This window comes from Lotus japonicus, chromosome 6 (genome assembly GCF_012489685.1).
Source record: "Lotus japonicus ecotype B-129 chromosome 6, LjGifu_v1.2".
NCBI lineage: Eukaryota > Viridiplantae > Streptophyta > Magnoliopsida > Fabales > Fabaceae > Lotus > Lotus japonicus.
In genome coordinates, this window is record NC_080046.1 from 12701504 (window position 1) to 12723271 (window position 21768).

General features: G+C 35.5%; 3 protein-coding genes across 3 annotated transcripts; 1 reads left to right on the top strand and 2 right to left on the bottom strand.

Moving 5' to 3' along the window:
- Positions 1-4516: 4516 nt before the first annotated feature.
- Positions 4517-6870, bottom strand: LOC130724925 (replication protein A 70 kDa DNA-binding subunit B-like). The gene is made up of 9 exons (XM_057576191.1): positions 6721-6870; positions 6362-6629; positions 6177-6273; positions 5956-6077; positions 5723-5865; positions 5406-5563; positions 5211-5331; positions 4877-5134; positions 4517-4789 (listed from the first exon to the last, which is right to left on the bottom strand). The coding sequence occupies exons 1-9, from the start codon at positions 6868-6870 to the stop codon at positions 4517-4519; spliced, it is 1590 nt and encodes a 529-aa protein (XP_057432174.1).
- Positions 6871-11625: 4755 nt separating this feature from the next.
- LOC130724926 (protein FAR1-RELATED SEQUENCE 5-like) lies at positions 11626-12780 on the top strand. Its single transcript, XM_057576192.1, has one exon. It carries the CDS (start codon positions 11626-11628, stop codon positions 12778-12780), a length of 1155 nt encoding a protein of 384 aa, XP_057432175.1.
- A 6490-nt stretch (positions 12781-19270) lies between these two features.
- LOC130723782 (uncharacterized) lies at positions 19271-20642 on the bottom strand. The gene is made up of 2 exons (XM_057574911.1): positions 20327-20642; positions 19271-20092 (listed from the first exon to the last, which is right to left on the bottom strand). Exons 1-2 carry the CDS (start codon positions 20625-20627, stop codon positions 19944-19946), a joined length of 450 nt encoding a protein of 149 aa, XP_057430894.1. The 5' UTR covers positions 20628-20642; the 3' UTR covers positions 19271-19943.
- Positions 20643-21768: the final 1126 nt, after the last annotated feature.

Genomic DNA, 21768 nt, shown 5'->3' on the forward strand with positions numbered 1-21768 from the left:
TAGAATGGTGCTTGATAAAATGTACCTTCTTATTGCTGACCACATGAGATTTTTTCAGTGTAAAATAAAACTCTTTATAAAATTCCTCATTAAGCTCGTCAGCATCACTGTCATATTGAACTGGTATATAATTTGCATCAACCCAGCCAATCTCACGAAAGATAGGTGGCGAAAAGTAGTTAACCTCCCTATATTCCCTATCCATGATCTTAACATGAAACTCAGATTGACCCAAATAGTAGACATCCAACCATCCACCATGAAGCAAATTGTATTGAATCCTCAGGTCAGAAATACCCGCAGTGAACATGTAAACATCAGCATTCTTCTGCATCCAAACATTAAACATAGATCCACCAGCATCAATCAACGTAATAGTCTCAGTAACCATGTCGCCATATTCACTGACAAACATAGGAGGCAACTGAGTGTATTCCTGCATTGCATCCAGAGAAAAAACAACATCACGTATGCTATAAAAATTGTGGAAAATATTTTAAAAGCACAAAGCATAGGACTTAGTACCAGTTGAGGATCAATGTACAGGAAAAAACCCCTGTAGCGAATAGCAGCATTGTCATTGTTATCCATGGTACAAAACAAACCCTGAAAGCAATGAATTCTCATTATTTTTATGAGAGATATAATATTATGCATAAAAATAAATAACATAAAAAGTTGAAAAAATTATTGAATTTATAGATCAACTTACAGAATTAATCAAAAAGGGATAAAAACACTCATACAGTCATAACAGTGTTCACTATCTAGTTATCTCAGAGTAGTAAAAATAATAAAATAATTAGTATAGTAATATCTTATGTATTGACAAAGAAAGCAGACGAATACATACTTCACTATTTGTAACCAAAACATTCATTCATGCTGAAAACAGATTTAAAAAACCAAAGAAAGACTATTTGAAGAAGACACTAATAGTTCAAGAAGTAGTCAAATAAGTAAGAAAAAACAAAACTATGGATTTTAGACTATGAGTATTGCAGTACGTGAGATTGAAGGCAAACACTTAGTATCTTTCAGCTTGCTTGTTGATGTGTTGAAAAGAAAAAACACATTCAGTCTTATATATATGTGCAAGGGCAATTGGATAGCCTTTTCACTAAATGAATATTGTTGGAAAAAATAACTTTTTCACTAAGATGGTTTTCAGATGAAGAGTTACACGTTAAAACCTACTCTAGTTTAGGATTAATAATAACACTGAAACATAATTATGCGTAAAAAAAAAAGAGTCCAAAGATTATGTGGTTAAGATAAAAAGCATATGCACAATATAGGCTGAAAACTAAACCTACCTTTCTAGTTGTGTATCGAAATACACAACCATCATGAGTTTTGTAATCCAAAAACTACTCTCATGAGAGAAACTTTGTGAAAAACTTCTGGAAAACTGGATATCATCATGATTTTCGTAATCCAAAAACTACTCTCATGAGAGAAAATTTGTGAAAAACTTCTGGAAAACTGGATATCATCATTTCATATGGTAGCTTGGAGAAAAAACCCTAAAAGGCTACTCAAATACAGCAGTAGCCATCAAATAAATAGGGCCTTGATCCACTCAGTAGCCAGTAGAGACGGCTCAATGAAATCACTCATTGATTTTCTCTGTGCACGCATGCTCCATTTTGTTTTTGCCAAGAACATGGTTTTAAACACACGTTTAGCCTGTAATCATGGTTGGTAGATGAGACAAATTAGGACCCAGTTATTTTATTTTTTCAAAAACAAAAACCTGATATAGAAATTAATGGAAAAGATTTGTTATGATAAACCTCTCAACACGTATACTTTTTACTGTTACAAATGAATCCATACTGAAATTGGGAAATTACTTTTGAAACTATTGGGAGATAATCCATGCTGTTATCATAACAACATGGAAATTTAATTTGACTTCAAAGAATAAAAACGTGTATCATATCTCCAAAGGATTCAAATGGCTAATGCTTTATTTTTTTAATGTGGCTAATGCTTTTTTTTTAACGTTTAATGTGGACAATGCTTAATCATACTATAAGCTACGTTCAAAAAAGCAAATCATACTATAAGCTAATCTGAGGACAAAAAAATTAATAAATTAAACTCAAACATATTAGAATCTCATAATTCTAAAAAATCACGGATTAAGTTTTTTTTAACCGGTCACCGACTAAGTTATAGTAGTAATAAACTTAATTACAAAAAAAATTAAAATTACGTTCAAAAAATAATAAACTCAAAACAATTTGCTGAAGAAATACAGTATACTTTTTTTAAAAAAAATATAGTATACTTTACATCAGATGTTTTATAGTTTGAAATTAAGTAAATTAGCTCTTTTTCTTTTTCACAAAAAAGAGATATTTATTAATAATAGGAACCCACATGAGAACAACCCTATCATGAAATAGAGGAAAAATAAGGATGGTTGATTTTGTTTGATTGTTTGACAGTCGTTGTAATCCTAGCCTAGGGACAAATATGAGAACAACTATTACTGTAGTTGTTTCTGCTCTTAATATAAGAAAGACATGAAACTTGATTTTTGAAAAATTATTATAATAATAATTTTATCTAAAATAAATACAAAAGGCATTGATTTCATGCATATTCCATATATGCAAGAACACATCGAAATTTTCTTATACTGATATAAAATATTTCAATTTACAACAAAATAAAAATTTATTTCAATTCAAAAATACCATAATATTTTAGGAAGACTGAATCTTCAATTAGATAAATATATTTTTATATCAGAATGTATATTGTTTGAAAGGTGACTTTATTTGCAGCCTAATTTGGTGTTGATTTTTCTTTGTGCGCGTAGCCGGTGGTTACCAAGGGGCTTTTAAACATAAATTTCGGTTGTAAACACGTTTGTGAAAGAGAAAATTCAGGGTTCAGTTTTAAATGTGAGATATCTTTCCTGATCAACAATTGAAAATGCTAATTTTCAAATTGGCAAACTATATTTGAAACAATTATGGGATAGTCAATTGACCTTTTTTTTTTTGAGCTGAATCAATGGTCATGATAATAGCATAGAAATTTAATTTATTTTTTTGAAAAGGAAATTTAATTTCAATAGATGGCAAGTAATATATGAAATCAAAAGATTCAAGTCCATAATGGCAAATAATTCTATCATATATTCCAAGAACATATCTTTCCAAAAAATTTAAAAAAGAAACAGATTTTTTAATATAATATATTACATTAAAAGATACTATCAATCTCATTGGTATAAAAAATTTCCACATCCATTACACGTGAAAAATTTCCACAACTTTTAAAAATCAATTTCCACAAATCTTTCAAAAAAAAAAACTTCCACACTAAAACATACTTTTCGTATTGATCTATAATCTTTAATACTTTTTTAATACTAAAAAAATATAATATTGACAATAAAGTAAATATTTAATGCAATAAATTTAATCTTTACAAAATTAAGAACTTCTGAATTGTCAAACAGTTTTAATGACCTTATAGTAATTGAGTTTGTTTTAAATCTTTCTATATAATAATAATAATAACAACAACAAATGCTACAGTTTTTTTAAAACAAAAATTGAATACTCTAATCAATTAGTATTCAACTTAAGAAAATGAAAGTCTATCATAATATCGGTAACCTTGCAATTCCTGTTTTTAATAGATATAAATATTTCAAGAATTTATGCTTTAAAGTGTAAACACGTTTGGTTGTTTAAAAAAAAAACACGTTTGGTGAAAGAGAAAAATCAAGGTTCAGTTTTAAATATGGGTTCGGTGTTCTTTCAAAAAAAAATATATATGGGTTCAGTGTAAAGTGTAAACACGTTGAGTTTTAACAGCGAATTTGGCAACAAAGTCTATTTATTGTTTTTATCTCCAAGCACAAATCAAGGAAGCAGTTAACAGCCTATTTTGCTAGTACTTGGGGGTTCCTCTTGAAAAGAAAAATTGGTGTGGGTTTAGATTGTATCAACACTTATAATTTGTTTAGGGTCTGTGAGAGAGTCAATCAAGTGAATCAACTAAAAATCTCCCATATTTCCTTATACATTTCCATCACGTAGCTTGCTCAAAGTTTACCCTTACTATGTGATACTTTATTTTTATCCTAATCTCCTTATATCTACACATGTATATTTATATATAAAACTTGAAAATATTTATGCAAAAATAATAATGGAAGACAAATCAATAACACAACCATAATTATTATAAACTGGTAGAAAGACACATCTTTGTAACAGACCACCACAGTGATGGGTACAAAGTTGTAACTGGTAACTCTAACACAACTCATAAATGGACATGAAACAACAAAGCAGTTCTGAAACAACATTCATCTAGACAAACACAGCACATGAAGAAAAAAAAAAGACAAACAGTGGAGAAAATTCAGTACAACACAAAGCCAATCCAAAAGATGTTGTACCATCTACCATGAGACACCCATTATTCTTATATTCTACCTCCACAAAACACAACATGCATTTTAACCAGATCATGTCAACAACACTCAGGCATTCTTCTCCTGCTTGATTTGCTTGAGAATCTTCACGTTGCTAGTTCCAGCACCACCGCTCACAGGATCAGCAGTAACCCTTTTCTTATGAGCAATCATTGAAACAGAATCCGCATCAGCAATGTTGAGACCTTCGTCACGACCTTCCTGACCATCCAAATTGACAACCTCATCCCCTAAAACATTGTTACCATCAACACCTAGCCCAATGTAAGCTCCACCAGCTGCATCAGAAGGCTCAGCTTCAGAGAATTGACTCATAAGATCCTGCATACCAAATAGTAAAAATATTTAGCATTCGAAGGAACTTAAATATATATCAAGTGCTAATATAATAGTAAACGAATCAAATACCCGAGGATCAACCAACTCAGCCTTATTAGCATGATTGCCATACTTGGTCAGATTCAAAGAAACATCAGAGTTATAAATCTCAGATCCAGAGTCCATGTCACTGAACCTAGCCAGTATGACAGCATCATCAGTGAACCTCTTAACCTTATATGAAGGCTCAAATCTGCCAACAGTCAAGTTCCTCATGTCCATCTTAAATAGGAACTTCTTATCAACCAAGTCAGATATATCCCTTGGGCAAACCAGCTCACCACCATGCTGTAAAATAACTCATTCATCATATACTATTTCGCATACATTAAGAAAAAAAAAAACTCCAAGCTGATTGCCATACCTTCTCAAACATCTCTATCATTTCTGAACAGGTACGATTGAAATATCCAGCAGCAGGACGATCAAAAATCACAAAGGTAGTCGAGTCTGTGTCATCAATAACTCGAACCTTAATTCGATACCTGATTCAAAGAATCTAAATTAGGCTCAGAAAACAAAAACAATTTGCCTAAAAAAAGATAAGATAATTCACAACCTAGGTTTCACATTCACAACCCGACGATCACAGTCTCCACAATAGTAGGCCACAGAATCAGGATACACCGCTTTGTTACAGGCATTGCATGCATTGTACCACCAATCGTCCATATCAATAACATGCTTAATAGTGGCCTCAACAACATAAGAGATGTCCTTCAAGTAAAAACAGATAATTTTTAGAATCATATATTAGTGTTCAAATAATACTAACTCTAGTTATCTACAACTAACATGCTCAAGGTTGGAATCCTTCAACTCAGCAATTGTCTTTCGAATGTTTCTATTAAGAAAATCTTCCTCCAAAGTAGGAACATGAGTGTCATTGATGCGTGAAATTCCTTGTGAAGGTGAGGTTAAGTTCCTCAACATGCCCTCCTTAAAATCAATAGCTTCTTGAAAGGTAGGGTTAAAGAGCAACTTAGTGCAGTGCAGAGCATTCTGCAATCCCTTCCGACCTGAATATAAAATAAAATCCAATTAATAACTATCAAGTCAAATAATATACAAACTAAACAAAAAGTAGGTATCAGCACTCAATATACAACCTTGGAACTCTTTGATCTTGACACCAAAGATAGCAACAACAGCAGTTTCAGTGTCACCAGCTAGGAGGAATTGATTCAGTTGGTCATTGTAACGACCCCAAAGAGCACAGTTCAGCTTGATCCTGTAAAATAAATATCATCAAAACCACATAACCGATTAGTCATATTATTATGTAATTTATGTTGTTCAAGATATCAAGTTTGTTAGTCAAATAATTTACCCAGAATTTTCCAGCTCGATAACATTCATCTTTGTCCTGGTTCCATTAGTTACGTATTGACGCTCAGTTCCAAGTCCAGTGATAAGTCCCATAACATCTACATAAAAACGATTAATATGAGCAATGCAGTATAGATATACAAATCTCCATATGCTGAAACTCATGGACCACATGCATATTAGTACCTACTAAATATGCAGTGTCAAGACGACCCCCAACAATGTCTTCGAAGCTGGCAAATGTTAAGGGGAAAACAGGAACCAAATTATCAGGCTTTATAACTGCAACAGTTTCACCCTGAATAATAATCTTAAACTGATGGGAAGTAGTCCGATGATCCCCAACATTATCAGCAACTGTGAAATTTCTGAGAGAGTAAACAGGACCCTCCCTAAGTATACGATCAAACTTCTTCACATACTTCTTCCTGACAGCAGCCTGGATTTGAGTACCCTGTACAAAGCAAAACCAAGACAAAGTTTTAAAAACAACAGACCACAAAATCTGGACTCAAAGTACAAAACACTGATAGTCATAAACATACAGCTTCATCAACCAGAATCATCTCAATGGCTGAAACTGGACTCCCTCTCTCAGTTGAGATCACATTCCACAGACGAACAACTCTAGCCAATATGCACCAATCCTCTTTGGAAGCATCAAGATCGCAAACTCGGACATAGTTTCCTGCCATCGTGACTTGGTAAGATTTTAATTAAATTGAATGAAGTTGAGAGCTGCACATCAAGCCCTTCAAAGCTTCACTATTTATAGGAATCAAGTAAAAATAACGTGCTTGAAACTGGTTGAACAATACATCAAGACAGAGTAGGATTCATAGGAGATATCATGGCAAACACATGGCTAAGGCACGCATGGTGAAGAAAAGGTCTGTATCACCTTCTTGAAATTCACGAATAAGTAACCAAAAACACACGTTTGCACTGCAGCTGAATGATGACAAATTTTGATTGGCTTCCATGGACGGTTAGAGATAAATTAGGCAATAATAACCTAAACCTAGTATTAAAAAGCTATTATTATTTTATTTTCAAATACAGCCCTGGATATATCTGTTTTTTCTTTTCAAATATAGTCTGGATGACTTTGAAAAAAAAATATAGCGACAGTTTTCTTTTTAAATCAATTTACACTAATCTTTCAAAAAAAAATTCCACACTAAAACATACTTTTCAAATTGATTTATAATCTTTAATACTAAAAAATATAACTTTGTCAATAAAGTCAATCTTTAATGCAATATATTAATTCTCTTAAAAATTAATGACTTCTAAATTATCAAACAAATTAACGGTAAATGCAATAAATTTTGTATGCAATGAATTGTCAACCAATTTTAATGACCTTATATTATAATTGAGTTTGTTTTAAATTTTTCTATATAATAATAGTAACTTTTCTGATGTACCAAAAAAAAAATAGTAAGAAATGCTACAGTTTTTTCTTTTTCAAATATAGGCTGGATGATGACAGATTTTTTTTTTAAACAACACACGTTGATTGGCTCCCATGGACGGTTAGAGATAAAGTAGGGAATGATAACCTAAACCTAGATTTAAAAATCTGTTTGTTATTTTATTTTATTTTCAAACACAGCCTGGAAATATTGCAACACATGCTGAAGCTACCACGTGTCCAGCTCCAAGCTTTGCTAAAAATAGTAATCATAATTTCTTTTAGAATTTTTTTTAATGTTTCTGCATACGTGGCGCAAGATTGGGGGTGGTTCCAATAGTATGACGTGGCAAACTTTCCTTCTAATGGGCTCTTTTTTATTTATATTGAGATTATTTCATCGATGTGTGTAGTTGTTTACACAGTGGATGTGAAGAGTTGAAAGTAATTGGCTGCCTACCTAAAATCTTTGACAAAAGCCTTCCATGTGTTACATCTTTTTCTTAGGGCACCTCTTTTTTTATACACTTCATTTCCACCTATTTTTATTTTTATTTCTCTCCTCTTATCATTTATCACATCTTATACTTTTTCACTCTTACTTTTTCTTTTCTTCCTATCTCTCTCTTCCTCCACCTCATTTTGAGGTGTGAATAAATAATTATTGTTTTCTTAGCAACCCGTGAATCAGCCATAGGTTTCTGGACATAATTTTTGTCAAAGATTTTGAATGATGATATGTTTATACAATTATACCTCACTTTCTTTAACATTTTTTTTTCACTTCTTCTTTTTATGGCAGCCTCTACCGTGTGTCAGAACTGACACACGGTGCCTCAGTTTAACTTCACATGGAATTGTAGGTTGCCTAAGTTGGTTGACCGGTCATAAAAGCCTATAATTTCAGTTCAATCCCTCCTCACTAAATGTTGAGTATGTGAAGTAGAGTTGTTAATATGGGTTCCAACCCGCGGGCCAGCTCGACGGGTTGGCTAAATGAGCCGGGTTGGGTTGGTTAAATTCCAGCTCGAAAAGAACTTGAGTTAATGCAACCCGGCTCATTTAACCCGCGGGTCAAGCGAGCCAACCCGTCGGGTTAGAGTTATTTTTTATTAAAAAAATTGTTTTATTTCTCTTTAATTCCAAGTTAGTTTTATGGATTAATTTTAGATAGAAAAATGGAATTTTTCATTTCTTTTAATTTGAGTCAATTTTTTATGTTTTATTTCTTGATATTATATTATTTATCTCATTTTAAATGTGACAATAAAATAATTGTGTTCTTAAATCCTGCAAACTAAATTCTTTTTTTATATTTCAAATGTGAGATAAAAATAATTGCGTTGATAAACCTCTTTTTATGAGTTGATACCAATTTCTATAAGTATTTTTTTGAAGTTATTTTTTATAACATTTTAAACAATTTCTAATTCAATTTCGCAATTTTTTATATGTATTTCACTCAACCCGCGAGCCAGCCCGCCAACCCGCGAGCTCGTAGCGAGTCGGGTTGGGTTCATATTTTTCTGACTCGTTAAGACCCCGGGTTGACACAACCCAACCCGTTTTCAACCCAACCCATACGGGCTGACTCATATGGGCCAGGCTGGCCCATATTGACAGCTCTAATGTGAAGGATGGTTCTTGTCTGAAAGTCTTTATTATTGCAACCTGTCAACAGTGGCCATTAGAACCGCAATAAATGAATCAACGAAGTTTTCTAAAGCTCTGACCTATGAGGCAAACCCAACTTGAGCAACCATTATTCAACCACAACAACTATCTTCACCTTATTCCTGTTTTTAGGATTTCACCGCCGAGATCAATCGTCCTAGGGTTCTGTCGCCGGACATAGACGGCGTGGCTAGAGTGTTGGTCGGCGAGAAACACCGTTGTGCGTCCTTTGAAGTGGAAGGATAGATCTCGGTAAGTACTCGTTTAGTTTTCCTTCTACGATGATTTTAATTTGAAGATGAGAAATTGTTTTGGGGCTTTTTGTGGTAAAACCCTAATATGAAATTGATTTGCAAAGTTATAATCAAGGTTATGATGAATCCTAAATATGTTAAATATGTTACAGTGAATCAGGTTTCCTTTGATTTTTGTGTGCCATCGATTGGCATTTGTTTGATTTCATTCCCCCAACAGCTCAATTCCATTTCACTGTGCTGCAGTTTTGTAGATTAAGCAAACTTAATGCTTTTTTCATGTTCAAACTCGAACCCTCCCGATCTGACAGTGTGTATAAATTAATAGAGGTCCCAGACCCAAACCCAAACCCGGGATTTGGTTTAACTGTGCTGATGAATAGTGATAAAATATGTTAGATATGCTTTGTGATTGAATTGTTGTGTTGTTTACATATGAGTATAGGTCCCTGATACATTTACCCTGTTTTAGTTCATGTTAAAGATTTGAATTAGATTTACTTGGTTGTTGAAAGAAGCTCATAAACCATGTGTTGCAGGGACGAGTAGTGCTTGACCATACATGTGTCCTTTGATATCTACCCATTCCATACTCCCTATGAGTGCATATACGTATTTCAACAATTGTGAATTGTTGCTGTCCATTTATTATTTCCCCAATCAGTTTCTGATATTTATTGTGATTGCTAACAGGACTTATTTTGAGAAGAACATAGGTTTGGGGGGAATGGATTTCAGTCATGAAGAATCTTCAATTCAGGTTTGTTAAGTTTATGTTGGGTATTTGGTATTTTGTGATAATGTAAACCTCAGGTTTATTGAACCAATCTCTAATATTAATCAACAGGGCAGCATGGATGAGATTTCAATGGATGATGATGGGACAACTTATGGGTCTTATTATTCTGGAGAGGATGAGTACTTGAATTATACGGCTGGAAGTGAAGAGATTGGCCAAACAGATTTGAATGAGTCACCATACACTGATTCAGAAAACTCAGATGGCACTGACTATTACTATGGTAATGGTGAAGACCACAATAGTGATGCTGAACAGGATATGCATGTCGATGTTGAGAACTTGGCTGTGCCATATCCTAATGGCGTGGAAGGTATGATGAAGATTGATACGCTACAGGATATACTTGGCATAGACCTAAAAAAATTGGTACCACTTGACTTGATGAATTATGAGTTTCTTGATAGTGAAGTGGCTTATCTTTTCTACCATTGGTATGGACGAGTAAATGGGTTTTCCGTGAGGAAAGACAGAAAAATTCACAACAAAGAAGGGTTACTTATTCAGCGCAATTTTGTTTGTCATGAGGAAGGCATGCGTGAAGATAGGGGTTTGACTATGGAAAAGCGTCAACGTAAATCAAGGATAGATTTCAGGTGTGGGTGCACGGCCAAATTTCAAGTTCATTTAGATAAGTCAAATGGTCGGTGGTATGCAAAGTTGTTTAGTGATGAGCACAATCATGAGTTAGAAGATGATAAAATGTCTAGCATGATAGCAGCTCACAGGAAAATGAATGAATCAGATATTCTGCATATGAACAACATGTAACGGGCTGGTATAAGTACTCCTCAGATCCACAGCACCTTTGCCAGCCAAACCGGTGGATTTCAAAAGGTCAGATTTTCGAAAGGAAATATGTACAATGTTCAAGGAAGACAACAGAGAACTAAGAAGGAGCCGAAAAAAACTGATGCTGAATTTGCAATAAGTTATATTCGTGGGGTGGGAAGCAAAGATCCATTATTGTATTGTCGGCACATCGCGAATGAAGATGGAAATCTTGATCGGCTTTTCTGGAGTGATGGAACAAGTCAGCTAAACTATCAAGTATTTGGTGATGTTGTTGCCTTTGACGCCACGTATGGGAAAAATCGCTACAAATGCCCCTTTGTTGTGTTCTGTGGAGTTAATCATCATAACAAAAGCACAATTTTTGCTACTGCTCTTGTTTCGAATGAGAATATAGAAACGTATGTGTGGCTACTTGAGAGGTTTTTGGAAGCTATGAAAGGAAAATGACCCTTATTTGTTATTACTGATGGTTGCAAAGCAATGAAAGCGGCTATTAAGCAAATGTTGCCAAATGCCCACCACAGATTATGTGCATGGCACCTCCTTGATAATGCTAGAAAACATGTGCATATTCCTGCATTCATTGCGAGCTAAGGAATGCATGTTTATGGAGCTGGATGTATCTGAGTTTGAAGAACTATGGGCTGCTACTGTGATAAAGTTTGGGCTGGAAGAAAATACTTGGGTTCAGGAATTATATGAGAGAAGGATGATGTGGGCCGCTGCTCACATGAGGGGCATGTTCTTTGGTGGATTTAGGACCACCTCGCGATGTGAGGCGTTGCATTCACAAATTGGTAAGTTCGTCAAAAAGCGTTATGACCTAACTGAATTCGTAGAACACTTCCATCGTTGTTTGAACTATCTGTGCTATAAGGAAATAGAGTCTGACTTTAACTCTTCGTATGGGAAGATAGTGTCGAAAACAAAAGTAAGGGATTTAGAGAAGTCTGCAGCAGCTCAATTTACGAGGGGTGTATTTTTCAAAGTCAGGACGTTACTTGAAAAGGTTGGTACAATGATTGTGTTAGGCTTTGAGGATAACATGACATGCACTAATTACAAAGTAACTAACTATCCTGCAAAGAACAAATTGTGGGATGTGTCGTATGATGAGTCGACCGTCCAATTGACTTGTTCATGTTATAAGATGGAGACACATGGGCTTCCTTGTGATCACTTAATTGCCGTGGTGGTGTATTTGGGTTTCAAGAAACTGCCCACGTGTCTTGTGCTTGATAGGTTGACCAAAACTGCTAAACATGGAATTCGGGCTGCATATAATGATGACACGTTGTATTGGGATTCACACAACTTGTGTCAATACTCATCCATGGTTGATCATTGCCACTACATGTGCAATTTGTCTCTAGTTAATGATGCAGAGGTTAATGAGACACGAGACCTGATTGCTAAGCGTGTCCAATTTCTAAAACTCAAGTATGAATTTGTTGTGGCTCTTAATGGTGTTGTTGGGGGGGGGGTAGGTTCTGTGCGCTTGGGGAACCCTACCCCAGCTGTTAGAGATGATCTAACGCGTGCGTCGAAGACAAGAAGTCGGCGGCAGAATAGATGCAGTCGATGTAAGGTGGCTGAACACAACATAAAGTCATGTCCTCAGGGTATGACTGGTGTGGCTGGCACTTCTCATGCTGATAGTCAGTAATTATAACAAGGTACTTTTTCACCATTTTGTTGTTTCATAAATGTGTAACTGATTGTCCTATATATCAACCTACATGTTAATGTATAATTTATTGATGCAGACTTTTATTGTACCTGGTTTTGGTGAGTGTGGTGGCTTATGAGAGGAAGATGAAGCATGTGTGAAAAAGTTATAACTTGGCTGGGTATTTTTAAAGCGTCCTCTGACTTTTGTCTAACCTAGAGACCTAGAGTCATATAATTTACTAGTTTATGTTGGCCATTGACTCGGTGTTGAGTGTAGTTTTACTGCCATTAAACTTTATAACTTGTGTGTGAACAAAATTTGGCATTGCATGTTTCTGCTACCCCTGTCCTAAGTGAATTAGGTTATGCTGCCCCACTCCATGAAGAATGTTTTGAGATGGAGGAATTGCATGTTTATTTTATTTATGCAGTTTCAATGGATCTATAGTAACATTATGTTATTATGTTTAGTTGGTGTTGGTAGTTTTACTGCCATTAAACCTTTTTTTTTGTCGTTTATACTATGAATTGAATGTATTTAAATGTTGATTTGGGGCAGTTTTGACTATATCTTTGCACTTAATTGTGGTTGTCAATTGTGCTTCATGGCCACTGGATGATGTTTTACAGTGTTACACGGTTGTAAATTGGTGTGGTAATTTGGCAGGGTGGTGTTGGGTGTTTTGGGGAAATGTTTGTTTATTTCATTGCAGCTGCCATGGAGGCATGTTTGGGTATTAATTCTTTATGGGGCATACACATAGTGAGAAGTTGATGGGCTCAATTTAATCAAAGTATTGTATCAAAAATCAAGTTAGCTACCCCAAAGGTTTCAAAATTAATTGACTATAACACAGTTATGGCACAATCATAGGCATAGGAGTCGCACAGGAGACAATAGTTAATCACAACATAGTTTGTGCATGAACACATAATTATACATAGCCAGTTACCAGTTACACAACAGGATCATCATCCTTAAATTGACCACATCCCAACACAAAGCAACACAGTGGAAATTTGTCCCATACTACTACAAACTACTAACTACAGGCCACTACTAGTGTGCGGATTGCCAAAATTTCTGCCACACATGTTCAATGTCTTATGGGTTTAAAGCAATATTTAGACAACCCATGCTCTATCTCTGCGAGTTCATTCAAAGCAGAGAGCAAATAGTGAGGCAGCATTCCAATTCCCTAGTTTAGATATATATTACAACAACCCAACTTGGCCCGTCAACATACTACATATTACAGCAACCCAAAATATTTTTAACTTTAAGCATTCACTGTGCCAATCTGTTGCTGCTGAGTCAAGTGGTGTTGGTGAGCATCATGGACATCTAGTGGCAATCAGCCCCGCTTGTAACATCATCCCTGATCTCGTTGTGCTCCCCCATTATGACTTTCAACCCCACCCTCATCCTTATAGTGCGCTCCTTCATCTGAAATCAATATAGAGAATTATCATAAGCATCGCGAACGAGTAATTAACGGCCGTAAATGACCATTAAGTTCATTAAGTTGAAGTGGGTACAAGAGTTTACCACTCCAACCACATTTGGAGTAGAATAATTCTCCATGTTCATCCAAGAGAGCACCCACAAGGCAGAATTTTCGCTGCACAGTGTAATTGACAAGTCAAAGGCTACCCAAGTCAGACATATTTCATTGCATAAGAAACCTCTCTCAATTATGAACACCTCCCAATACCTTCAGACAAATTACCCAAACTTAAACACCCAGCACACTCGTCATGGATATGGCACATTTGCAGATGAATATGATTGTAAACAAATTATGGTCCTCAATACCATGCAATTTTTACAAACCTCGTTCCACAGTTGGGGATTCCTCTAGCCTCCAATATAGGCCAATCTCCAAAGTTGGTTGCTCCTTTCAAGTAGTCCACAGGGTAATACACAGTTTGTAGTATCCCACTAAGTGCCCTAGCCTGATCACATATAAAATAGACACATAAAGGGTGATGTTTGTTTCATAAACATTAATTCCCTACATTATTTGAACATTATTTTGTAACCTTTAGTTCCTTTAATTGAGTAATCTTAGACAAAACATTTTAATAAGCTCACACTCACCACTCTCTTATAGGCATCCTCCCTGCCTCTCATCAAATGGATACTAGCATTTGAGTCAAACTTGTATATCTTATGCTCCTTCACAGCAACAACCATTAGATGGAAATGCCCACCAATTTCTTCAATAGGGACATAAACCTATTACATAAAAGAATACATATACAAAACTGTTAACATTGATATACCTTCTTTAATGAATTAAAAAAAACATGGAGGTCATGCATCTTACATGTGAAAGGTTTTTGAAAGGATGCATCCACGTGAGGGCATACTTGTCAGTTAAAGGTTATGTTTCACTACCCATACCAACATCCTCCTAATTCATGTACACAACCATTACATTATGAGTCATTTATTCATTGTTTGAAAATAATACATTAACTTATTTAATATCAAAGTAATAATCTTTGCCCCTATGTTATATAAGGCTTTAGTAGTCCAAACACCTAATAGCACGTGTTCCATATGCGAAGGATAGTGGTTTCGATCTTACCGCAAAGGAAGGCGGCATGCACCAGATGCTTTCAATTTCCTTGTTCTGCTGTTTCCAAGTTATAGCTAGAGCACTCACGTGGATAACCTAATGTGGCAGCACAATAGTTAGGGACATTATTAATCAAATGAGTGCAATATGGTAAGCTATTATGCGGTTCCTTCACCTCCTCTCCGACAATTTTGGGTGGGCTCAAACAATCCAGGTCATTTCTATCATACGTGGTTGTTCCTAACTTGAAAAGTGTTTCACTGAAAAGAGTAAATCATCCTTCATTTAATGACAGATCAAAATAATGAACACATGGTTTATGAAAATATGAAAAATAGGTCATATGGGATAAACATTTGACGGTGAATATCAAAAAATTCGTACATAGGAGACTTATCGTGACTGAACACATATGCACACGCTTGTAGCTCTCCTAAGGTTAGCTTCATATCAGCAGTTGGCTTGAATTTGCATCTGACATACAGTGGAAAAAATCAGTTCACAAGTCATGAGGTTGAACATGATAAGTTATGAATGTAAACAAATAAAATATGAATGATAAGTTATAGGGTTCAACCTAACCCCTAAGTTATTGTGCAAAGTTATAATTTACATTTGAATTAAGACTTAAAAATGAATGTTACCTTTGGCAGCACTATCATCTGATATTTTCCTTTCCGTCTGGTATCTTCCCCAACCAAAGCCTTTCCCTTAGGTGTCTTGCCTTGTTGTTTGACCTCTGAAGTACTCATGTTGTTTCCTGTCCTTTGGAGCTTCAATGAGGCAGCTTCTCTTACTGGGGTGAAGGCCAACTTTCTAGTTGTATGATGGTCACATAGTCCATCACCATCATCATCTCCAGATGACTTTTACATACATTACATACAAAAAAATACATAGTTAGATTCATATGTAAATTAAAATTAAATGTTTAAATGTTACCCTTTCTATGTTACATGTAAATTATTTGGCTGCAAATTATTTTTATGCAAATTATAACTTTGTAACAAACTACCCTTACTTCAGTGCCTCTATGGAATTCGCTCCCAGTAGGTTTTATTTTTGTCCATGACATTCCTCCATCATATTTCTGAACTTCACTAAAGTAAGGGTCAGCAATGGCATTGGTTTTGGCTTGCCTCTTGCGGAAGTTTAGCTGACCTTCCTTGCCATGTCTTACAGTACCAACGAGGCCCACGTTCGCCTGATCCTCAGAGCTTTCAGAAACCACATGGTTGATTATAGGAAACTTGGTTTTGGTTTTGCATGTTTCTGGGGTGATCTCTTCAGCCAATACATGTGCCCTCTTGCGATCCCCAATGTTGGTAAAACCCTCAGCTAACTTCCTACTATCACCATGTCCACTTTTGACTTCATTTTCAGTCTTCAAGGTGTGGTCCTCAACAGTTTGCTGAATGGACCTCGTCGTGTTAAGAGTCTCCAAGGTTACATTTTCTATTTCTACTAGCCTTCTATTTAAATTTTGGAAGACAAAATTAATAGTCATGTTTGTTAAATAAGTCAAATATGGAAGCCAAAATATATTTGCATTAGACATGAACAAGTTGTGATATGCCATTAATTGTTTCTGTGTGCTGCGAGTGTGTAACTCATTTTAAAATGAATATAATGTCTTTGTAATCACCATAATCATCTCAACAATAAGGGTTTGACCATTGTTTTCAACATTTTGTTGAGGCGCAGCAGCCTCCTCTCCATTTCCAACCATTGGTGGTGACATGTTCTACACATAACCACAACCCAAAGAGAGAGCATGCAACATGTAAGGGCGTTTCATGCTATACAGTAAACAAATCTGAATAGTGAAGGTATGTAGATAAAAAACCATAAGGTCCTATCCTAAAGATACTCACACTGTGTTGGTTCATCACAGTAGCATCCATTTCAGTTGTATCATCGTTCGGTTCATCATGTGGGGGAGGAATCCTGCAAAAAAAAAACCTTGAAATTTAATGGATGTGATCATCAGTAACCAAAATAAGGGAATTGAACTTTGTATATTAGTGGGTGATCGAGTAAAGAATGCCTCACCCCCAACGTGCATCCTCTTCGTGTTCGTTGTTCGCCATCCCCGCCTCATAGCTTTCCATGGAATCTGAGAGTGAGATGTATATCATCAGCAGTGAAGACAGAAGTAGGAAGTAGGAAGGAAGGATAATGATGAATGTATTTTCGAAGCACAAAGTGTTGAAGGTGGTAAAACCCTCTTTATGTAACCCCCCCCCCACTTGTTATTTGGGTTGGTTTTGTTAGAATATTATTTTATTATATCATAATCGGCCATCATCATCACACACACACGAGGGAGACATTTTGGCATAGATATCTCCAACTAGCATTTAATGCACCTACTGTGATTGTTTGGAGGGAGACATTTTGGCTGCCATCATGTACCACAGGGTGTATGAGGCCGGTGTATGATAATCCAATTTCATGGTTTATGTCCACATATCACCCATTACCATGTAAACTTCCAATCACCAGCTGCCAGCATACCTTATTCGCATAGTATGAAGTTATGCATGAAGTTCCTATTAGTGTCATGTGTTGATCAATAGGACACTAAAAAGGTTTGGGTTAATTATACCTGAGAGGCTACCTTTGATGCATGATCGTTAATCAATATTGTAGTAGTATGCGATATTATTTTTTACCTCACAAAATTTCCCATAATTTATTATATCATCACCGGGAAAAAATTAAAACATTTCAATTATATTAGTTTATAGGCACATAATTTATAAAATGTATCATTATATTATCTACCTCACCAAAAAGTTTTAAACTAATTTCACATGTTAAATAACCACTCACATAGTAGATATACAGTAATAAATTTCATTTCATTTAGGCATTTAGTTTTAGGCAGATATGTACCTTAGTTTTACAATAGAATATACTATATGTTTTACTTACTTATAATGAGTTTTATAAGTAATTAATTGATTTTCCTTTGGCCACCAGTCAAGGGAAAAAATAAGGTGAATTATGTGGTATCTGCAATTCTTTTCGGGTGTGATACCCGCATTAGGTGATTCAGTAGACTAATGACATGTTGTAATTGAATTTATAATTCACAATGTTATAATTCTAGTCCCAATAGTACTCTTATTCATTGGGCAACTCAACGGTCCACCAACGACCTTTGTTGATGTCCACCACGACCTTGCAGAGGTTGCAGTGAATCTCGACCTTAACATCATTTGTGTGCTTGTATAAAATAAAATGTCATCTTAATTTTTTTTTGTAATAAGTTTGAACCATAAAGACTTATGCAACTTCATACACTGTTTAAAAATATTTAAGATTTATGCAACTTGATACATTGTTTATAAAGTATTAAAATATATGCAATTTCATACAGTTTTTTTGAAAAAACAATCTTTTGCAATTCTTACATTATTTCTAAATATATGAAATTATACATATTTTAATTGAATTAGCTTTATGATTGTAAAGTATTTTTTCCAAATAATACATAAATACGATCTTCTAAAAATTTTTATTTTAAAATTCTTTATTTAAATATTCGTGTGCCATACTTTATATACATCTACATAATGCATTAATCGCCTATAAAACAAATAAATCAAGTACTCTAATTTAATAATTTATTTTTTATCTATACAGACATCCATGTGCATGAATTACTTGCGTCATAAAATAGGTTTTGTTTGCAAGTAATTAAGTTATGTTTGCAATTAAATCAAGTACTCTACTATATTAGGTTATGTTTGCAACTAATAAATCCTTATCAATTATCATCACCATTAAATTATCTTGTTATAGCCCTTTTACAATCAAAATTTGCATACACATCAGATGGAGAGTTAGCATGAAGATATAGATGCGTTTTTTCTAGGAAGCAAGCAGGTTAATAACACTTATATATTACACACATTCAACATTAAAAGGATTAAGGCACTTAGTAGTCAGGTTCAGTGTGCCACAACATACGCAGAATTCATAAAAGGTCCTAACTTAAACAACAATGAAGCAAAACGACACTGACAAAGACATGAATGGGGCTACAGCTCCCACAACTAGGGTTTCTAACATCACACTTAACTAAGTAGGATAGTAGTTCAGCAATATTACAAACTAACCATGATATTCAATGTGCACACATGACACATCCCCCTGTCATCCTACTTTGGGTATCGCAGGACCCCCTTCATTGTTCTCACCTCCTGCTCAAGAAGTGCGATCTCTTCAGCCATGATTGTGATCTGTTCCTCCTTCTTTCCTAACTGACCACCAAAGCCCGCAATTTCCTTGTCCTTCTCTTCCAAATCCCGTTTCAAGTCTTTGATTTGTACTTCTTTCACCTGCAACTCATTGTGAATGTCGTCCAACACATGATAATTGTAGTCTTTCACCCTCTTTCCTGTCTGATTCAGCAATATTTTGAGTATGAGTTTGGCAGCACTATCACGAGCTTCATCATGTGTGATGTTGTACTTTCCAGTCATCACCATAGGCCTGTATAACCTTTTACACGTGACAGCAACGGTGTACCTGTGGTGCGGAACACCTGCACATGCTTTTGTGTCTACCACCCCCCCCACACAGGCGGAGGTAGCTCGAGGGCTTCACAAACGTTTCCAAGGAGAGTTGCAAGGCTAAATTCAACCACGAAATCTTGTGGGTCAGTCACCTCCACCTCTTCCCACTCATCCAAGTCATCACGCATGCTTTCATCTACTCAAAATTTTCTCACACAGTTATAGTGTTAAACATTTTAGTGCATGCTTCAAAAGAAATCAATACATTTTAAGGGATTGCTTAAAATGAAATGAAAAACATTAAGTGTATGCGTAAAAAGAAATCAAAAACATTTACGTGTATGCATGTGTTAGGTCTAACCAATAGTTAGGGATTAAGTGCAGTACATGAAGTGAAAAATATGCACTCATGTTGAACAGAATATATTACCCTTCAATGAAAGACCTGCCAGAGATATGTTGTTACTTGAACTTGGAACACCACTTGCAATCCATGCTTCAGCTGCTTCCAATCCAACCACCGGCGGTGGTTCGTGTGCATCCATGTTGTCATCTCCATTTGCACCAGAGCAAAACCTTAACCAGGCAGCTTCCGCTTCCTGGAAATTGTTGAACCCTTCGTATGCACATCCACTAAAACGAATAACTTGTTCCTGACAGTCTGCCCAGCTTGAGTAAATCCCAACATTCCTCCCTTTGAAGACAACATAGTATTTGTTCTTAGGAGCCATGTTATTCAAATCAGATCTGAATGGGAAACTTATGGAAAAAATGAGTACAAATCACGTAAATATACTACCTAATGGGTAGGTCAGTCCCCGTTTGGATATTCAATGTGCACTGTGGTTGGTTGGGTATACCTTATATTATTAACTATGACCAAACAGTTGTAATAAAGTTTGTCTGATTCTCTCAACCACCTTTTCATTAAGCTTCATGCATGAAATAGAGAATAGTGGAACGTGGCATGTGAACCATTTGCTGTAGATGGCTACTTGTCCATTATCATTTTATATTATCATGTGCATGTGTACTCATTGATGTGCATCCACTTTATTGACTCCAAACCCATTCTACTCCTTCGCATGTTGGCACTAGGCTGTGGCCTAACAAAAGCTAGGTTAAATTCGGTTCCATACTAGTATATTTTAGATTATTTGATTTATAAATTTTTCATTTTATGTGGCAAATGTATATTATCTCACATGCCTCTCATATGTCATGTTCATTTTATCTTATGTGTAGTAGATTATTAGGAGTAAGAGTAATGATATATGCACACCTCACTTTCTTCCATCTCATTTCCACACATATATTCTTTCTATCTATCTCTGCATTTCCTATCACATCACAAATCATATCACTCATTTCTCTATTTTTTCTTATTTTTTATATGAGGTGGACGTGGAAATGGATGGTTAAAATAATATTATTCGATTATTAGGCCTATATTATTATCATGTGATATATACTATTTTTTGGAAGGTGTAAACGTTAGGGGTGGGCATCGGTCGGATTTGGTCGGTTTCGGGCTCAAAATGTCAAAACCGATCAAATCCAAACATGTCATATTGTGAACCGCTTCCGTCCGCAGAGAGCCTCGGGTTGGGCGGTTTTGGGTTGAGTGGGTGTATAGGTTAATCGGGTGGGTTCGTTGGATCTTATGCCATACCTTTACCCATAAAATTCCAAAACAAAAATGAAGAAAGGGAGGAGATGATGGTAGATTGGACGACGACGGTCCGAGATCTCGACGTTCAAGCCTTTTCCAGAGCCTACTTTGGTGGCATATCCATGGTTTGTCTCTGTTGAACGGAGAAACGACACAGCTGAACAGAGGTCAGTTCATGGAGGGATGGTGAAGATACACAA

Coding starts and splice junctions, on each gene's coding strand:
- LOC130723782 (XM_057574911.1), bottom strand. CDS start 20,627: ATGGCTCCTAAGAACAAATACTATGTTGTCTTCAAAGGGAGGAATGTT. Junction 20,093..20,326: donor GGCAGGTCTTTCATTGAAGG/GTAATATATTCT, acceptor AATTTTGAGTAG/ATGAAAGCATGCGTGATGAC.
- LOC130724926 (XM_057576192.1), top strand. CDS start 11,626: ATGCCCACCACAGATTATGTGCATGGCACCTCCTTGATAATGCTAGAA.
- LOC130724925 (XM_057576191.1), bottom strand. CDS start 6,870: ATGGCAGGAAACTATGTCCGAGTTTGCGATCTTGATGCTTCCAAAGAG. Junction 6,274..6,361: donor TGACACTGCATATTTAGTAG/GTACTAATATGC, acceptor GTTTTTATGTAG/ATGTTATGGGACTTATCACT. Junction 4,790..4,876: donor CTGAGTTGGTTGATCCTCGG/GTATTTGATTCG, acceptor TTTGGTATGCAG/GATCTTATGAGTCAATTCTC.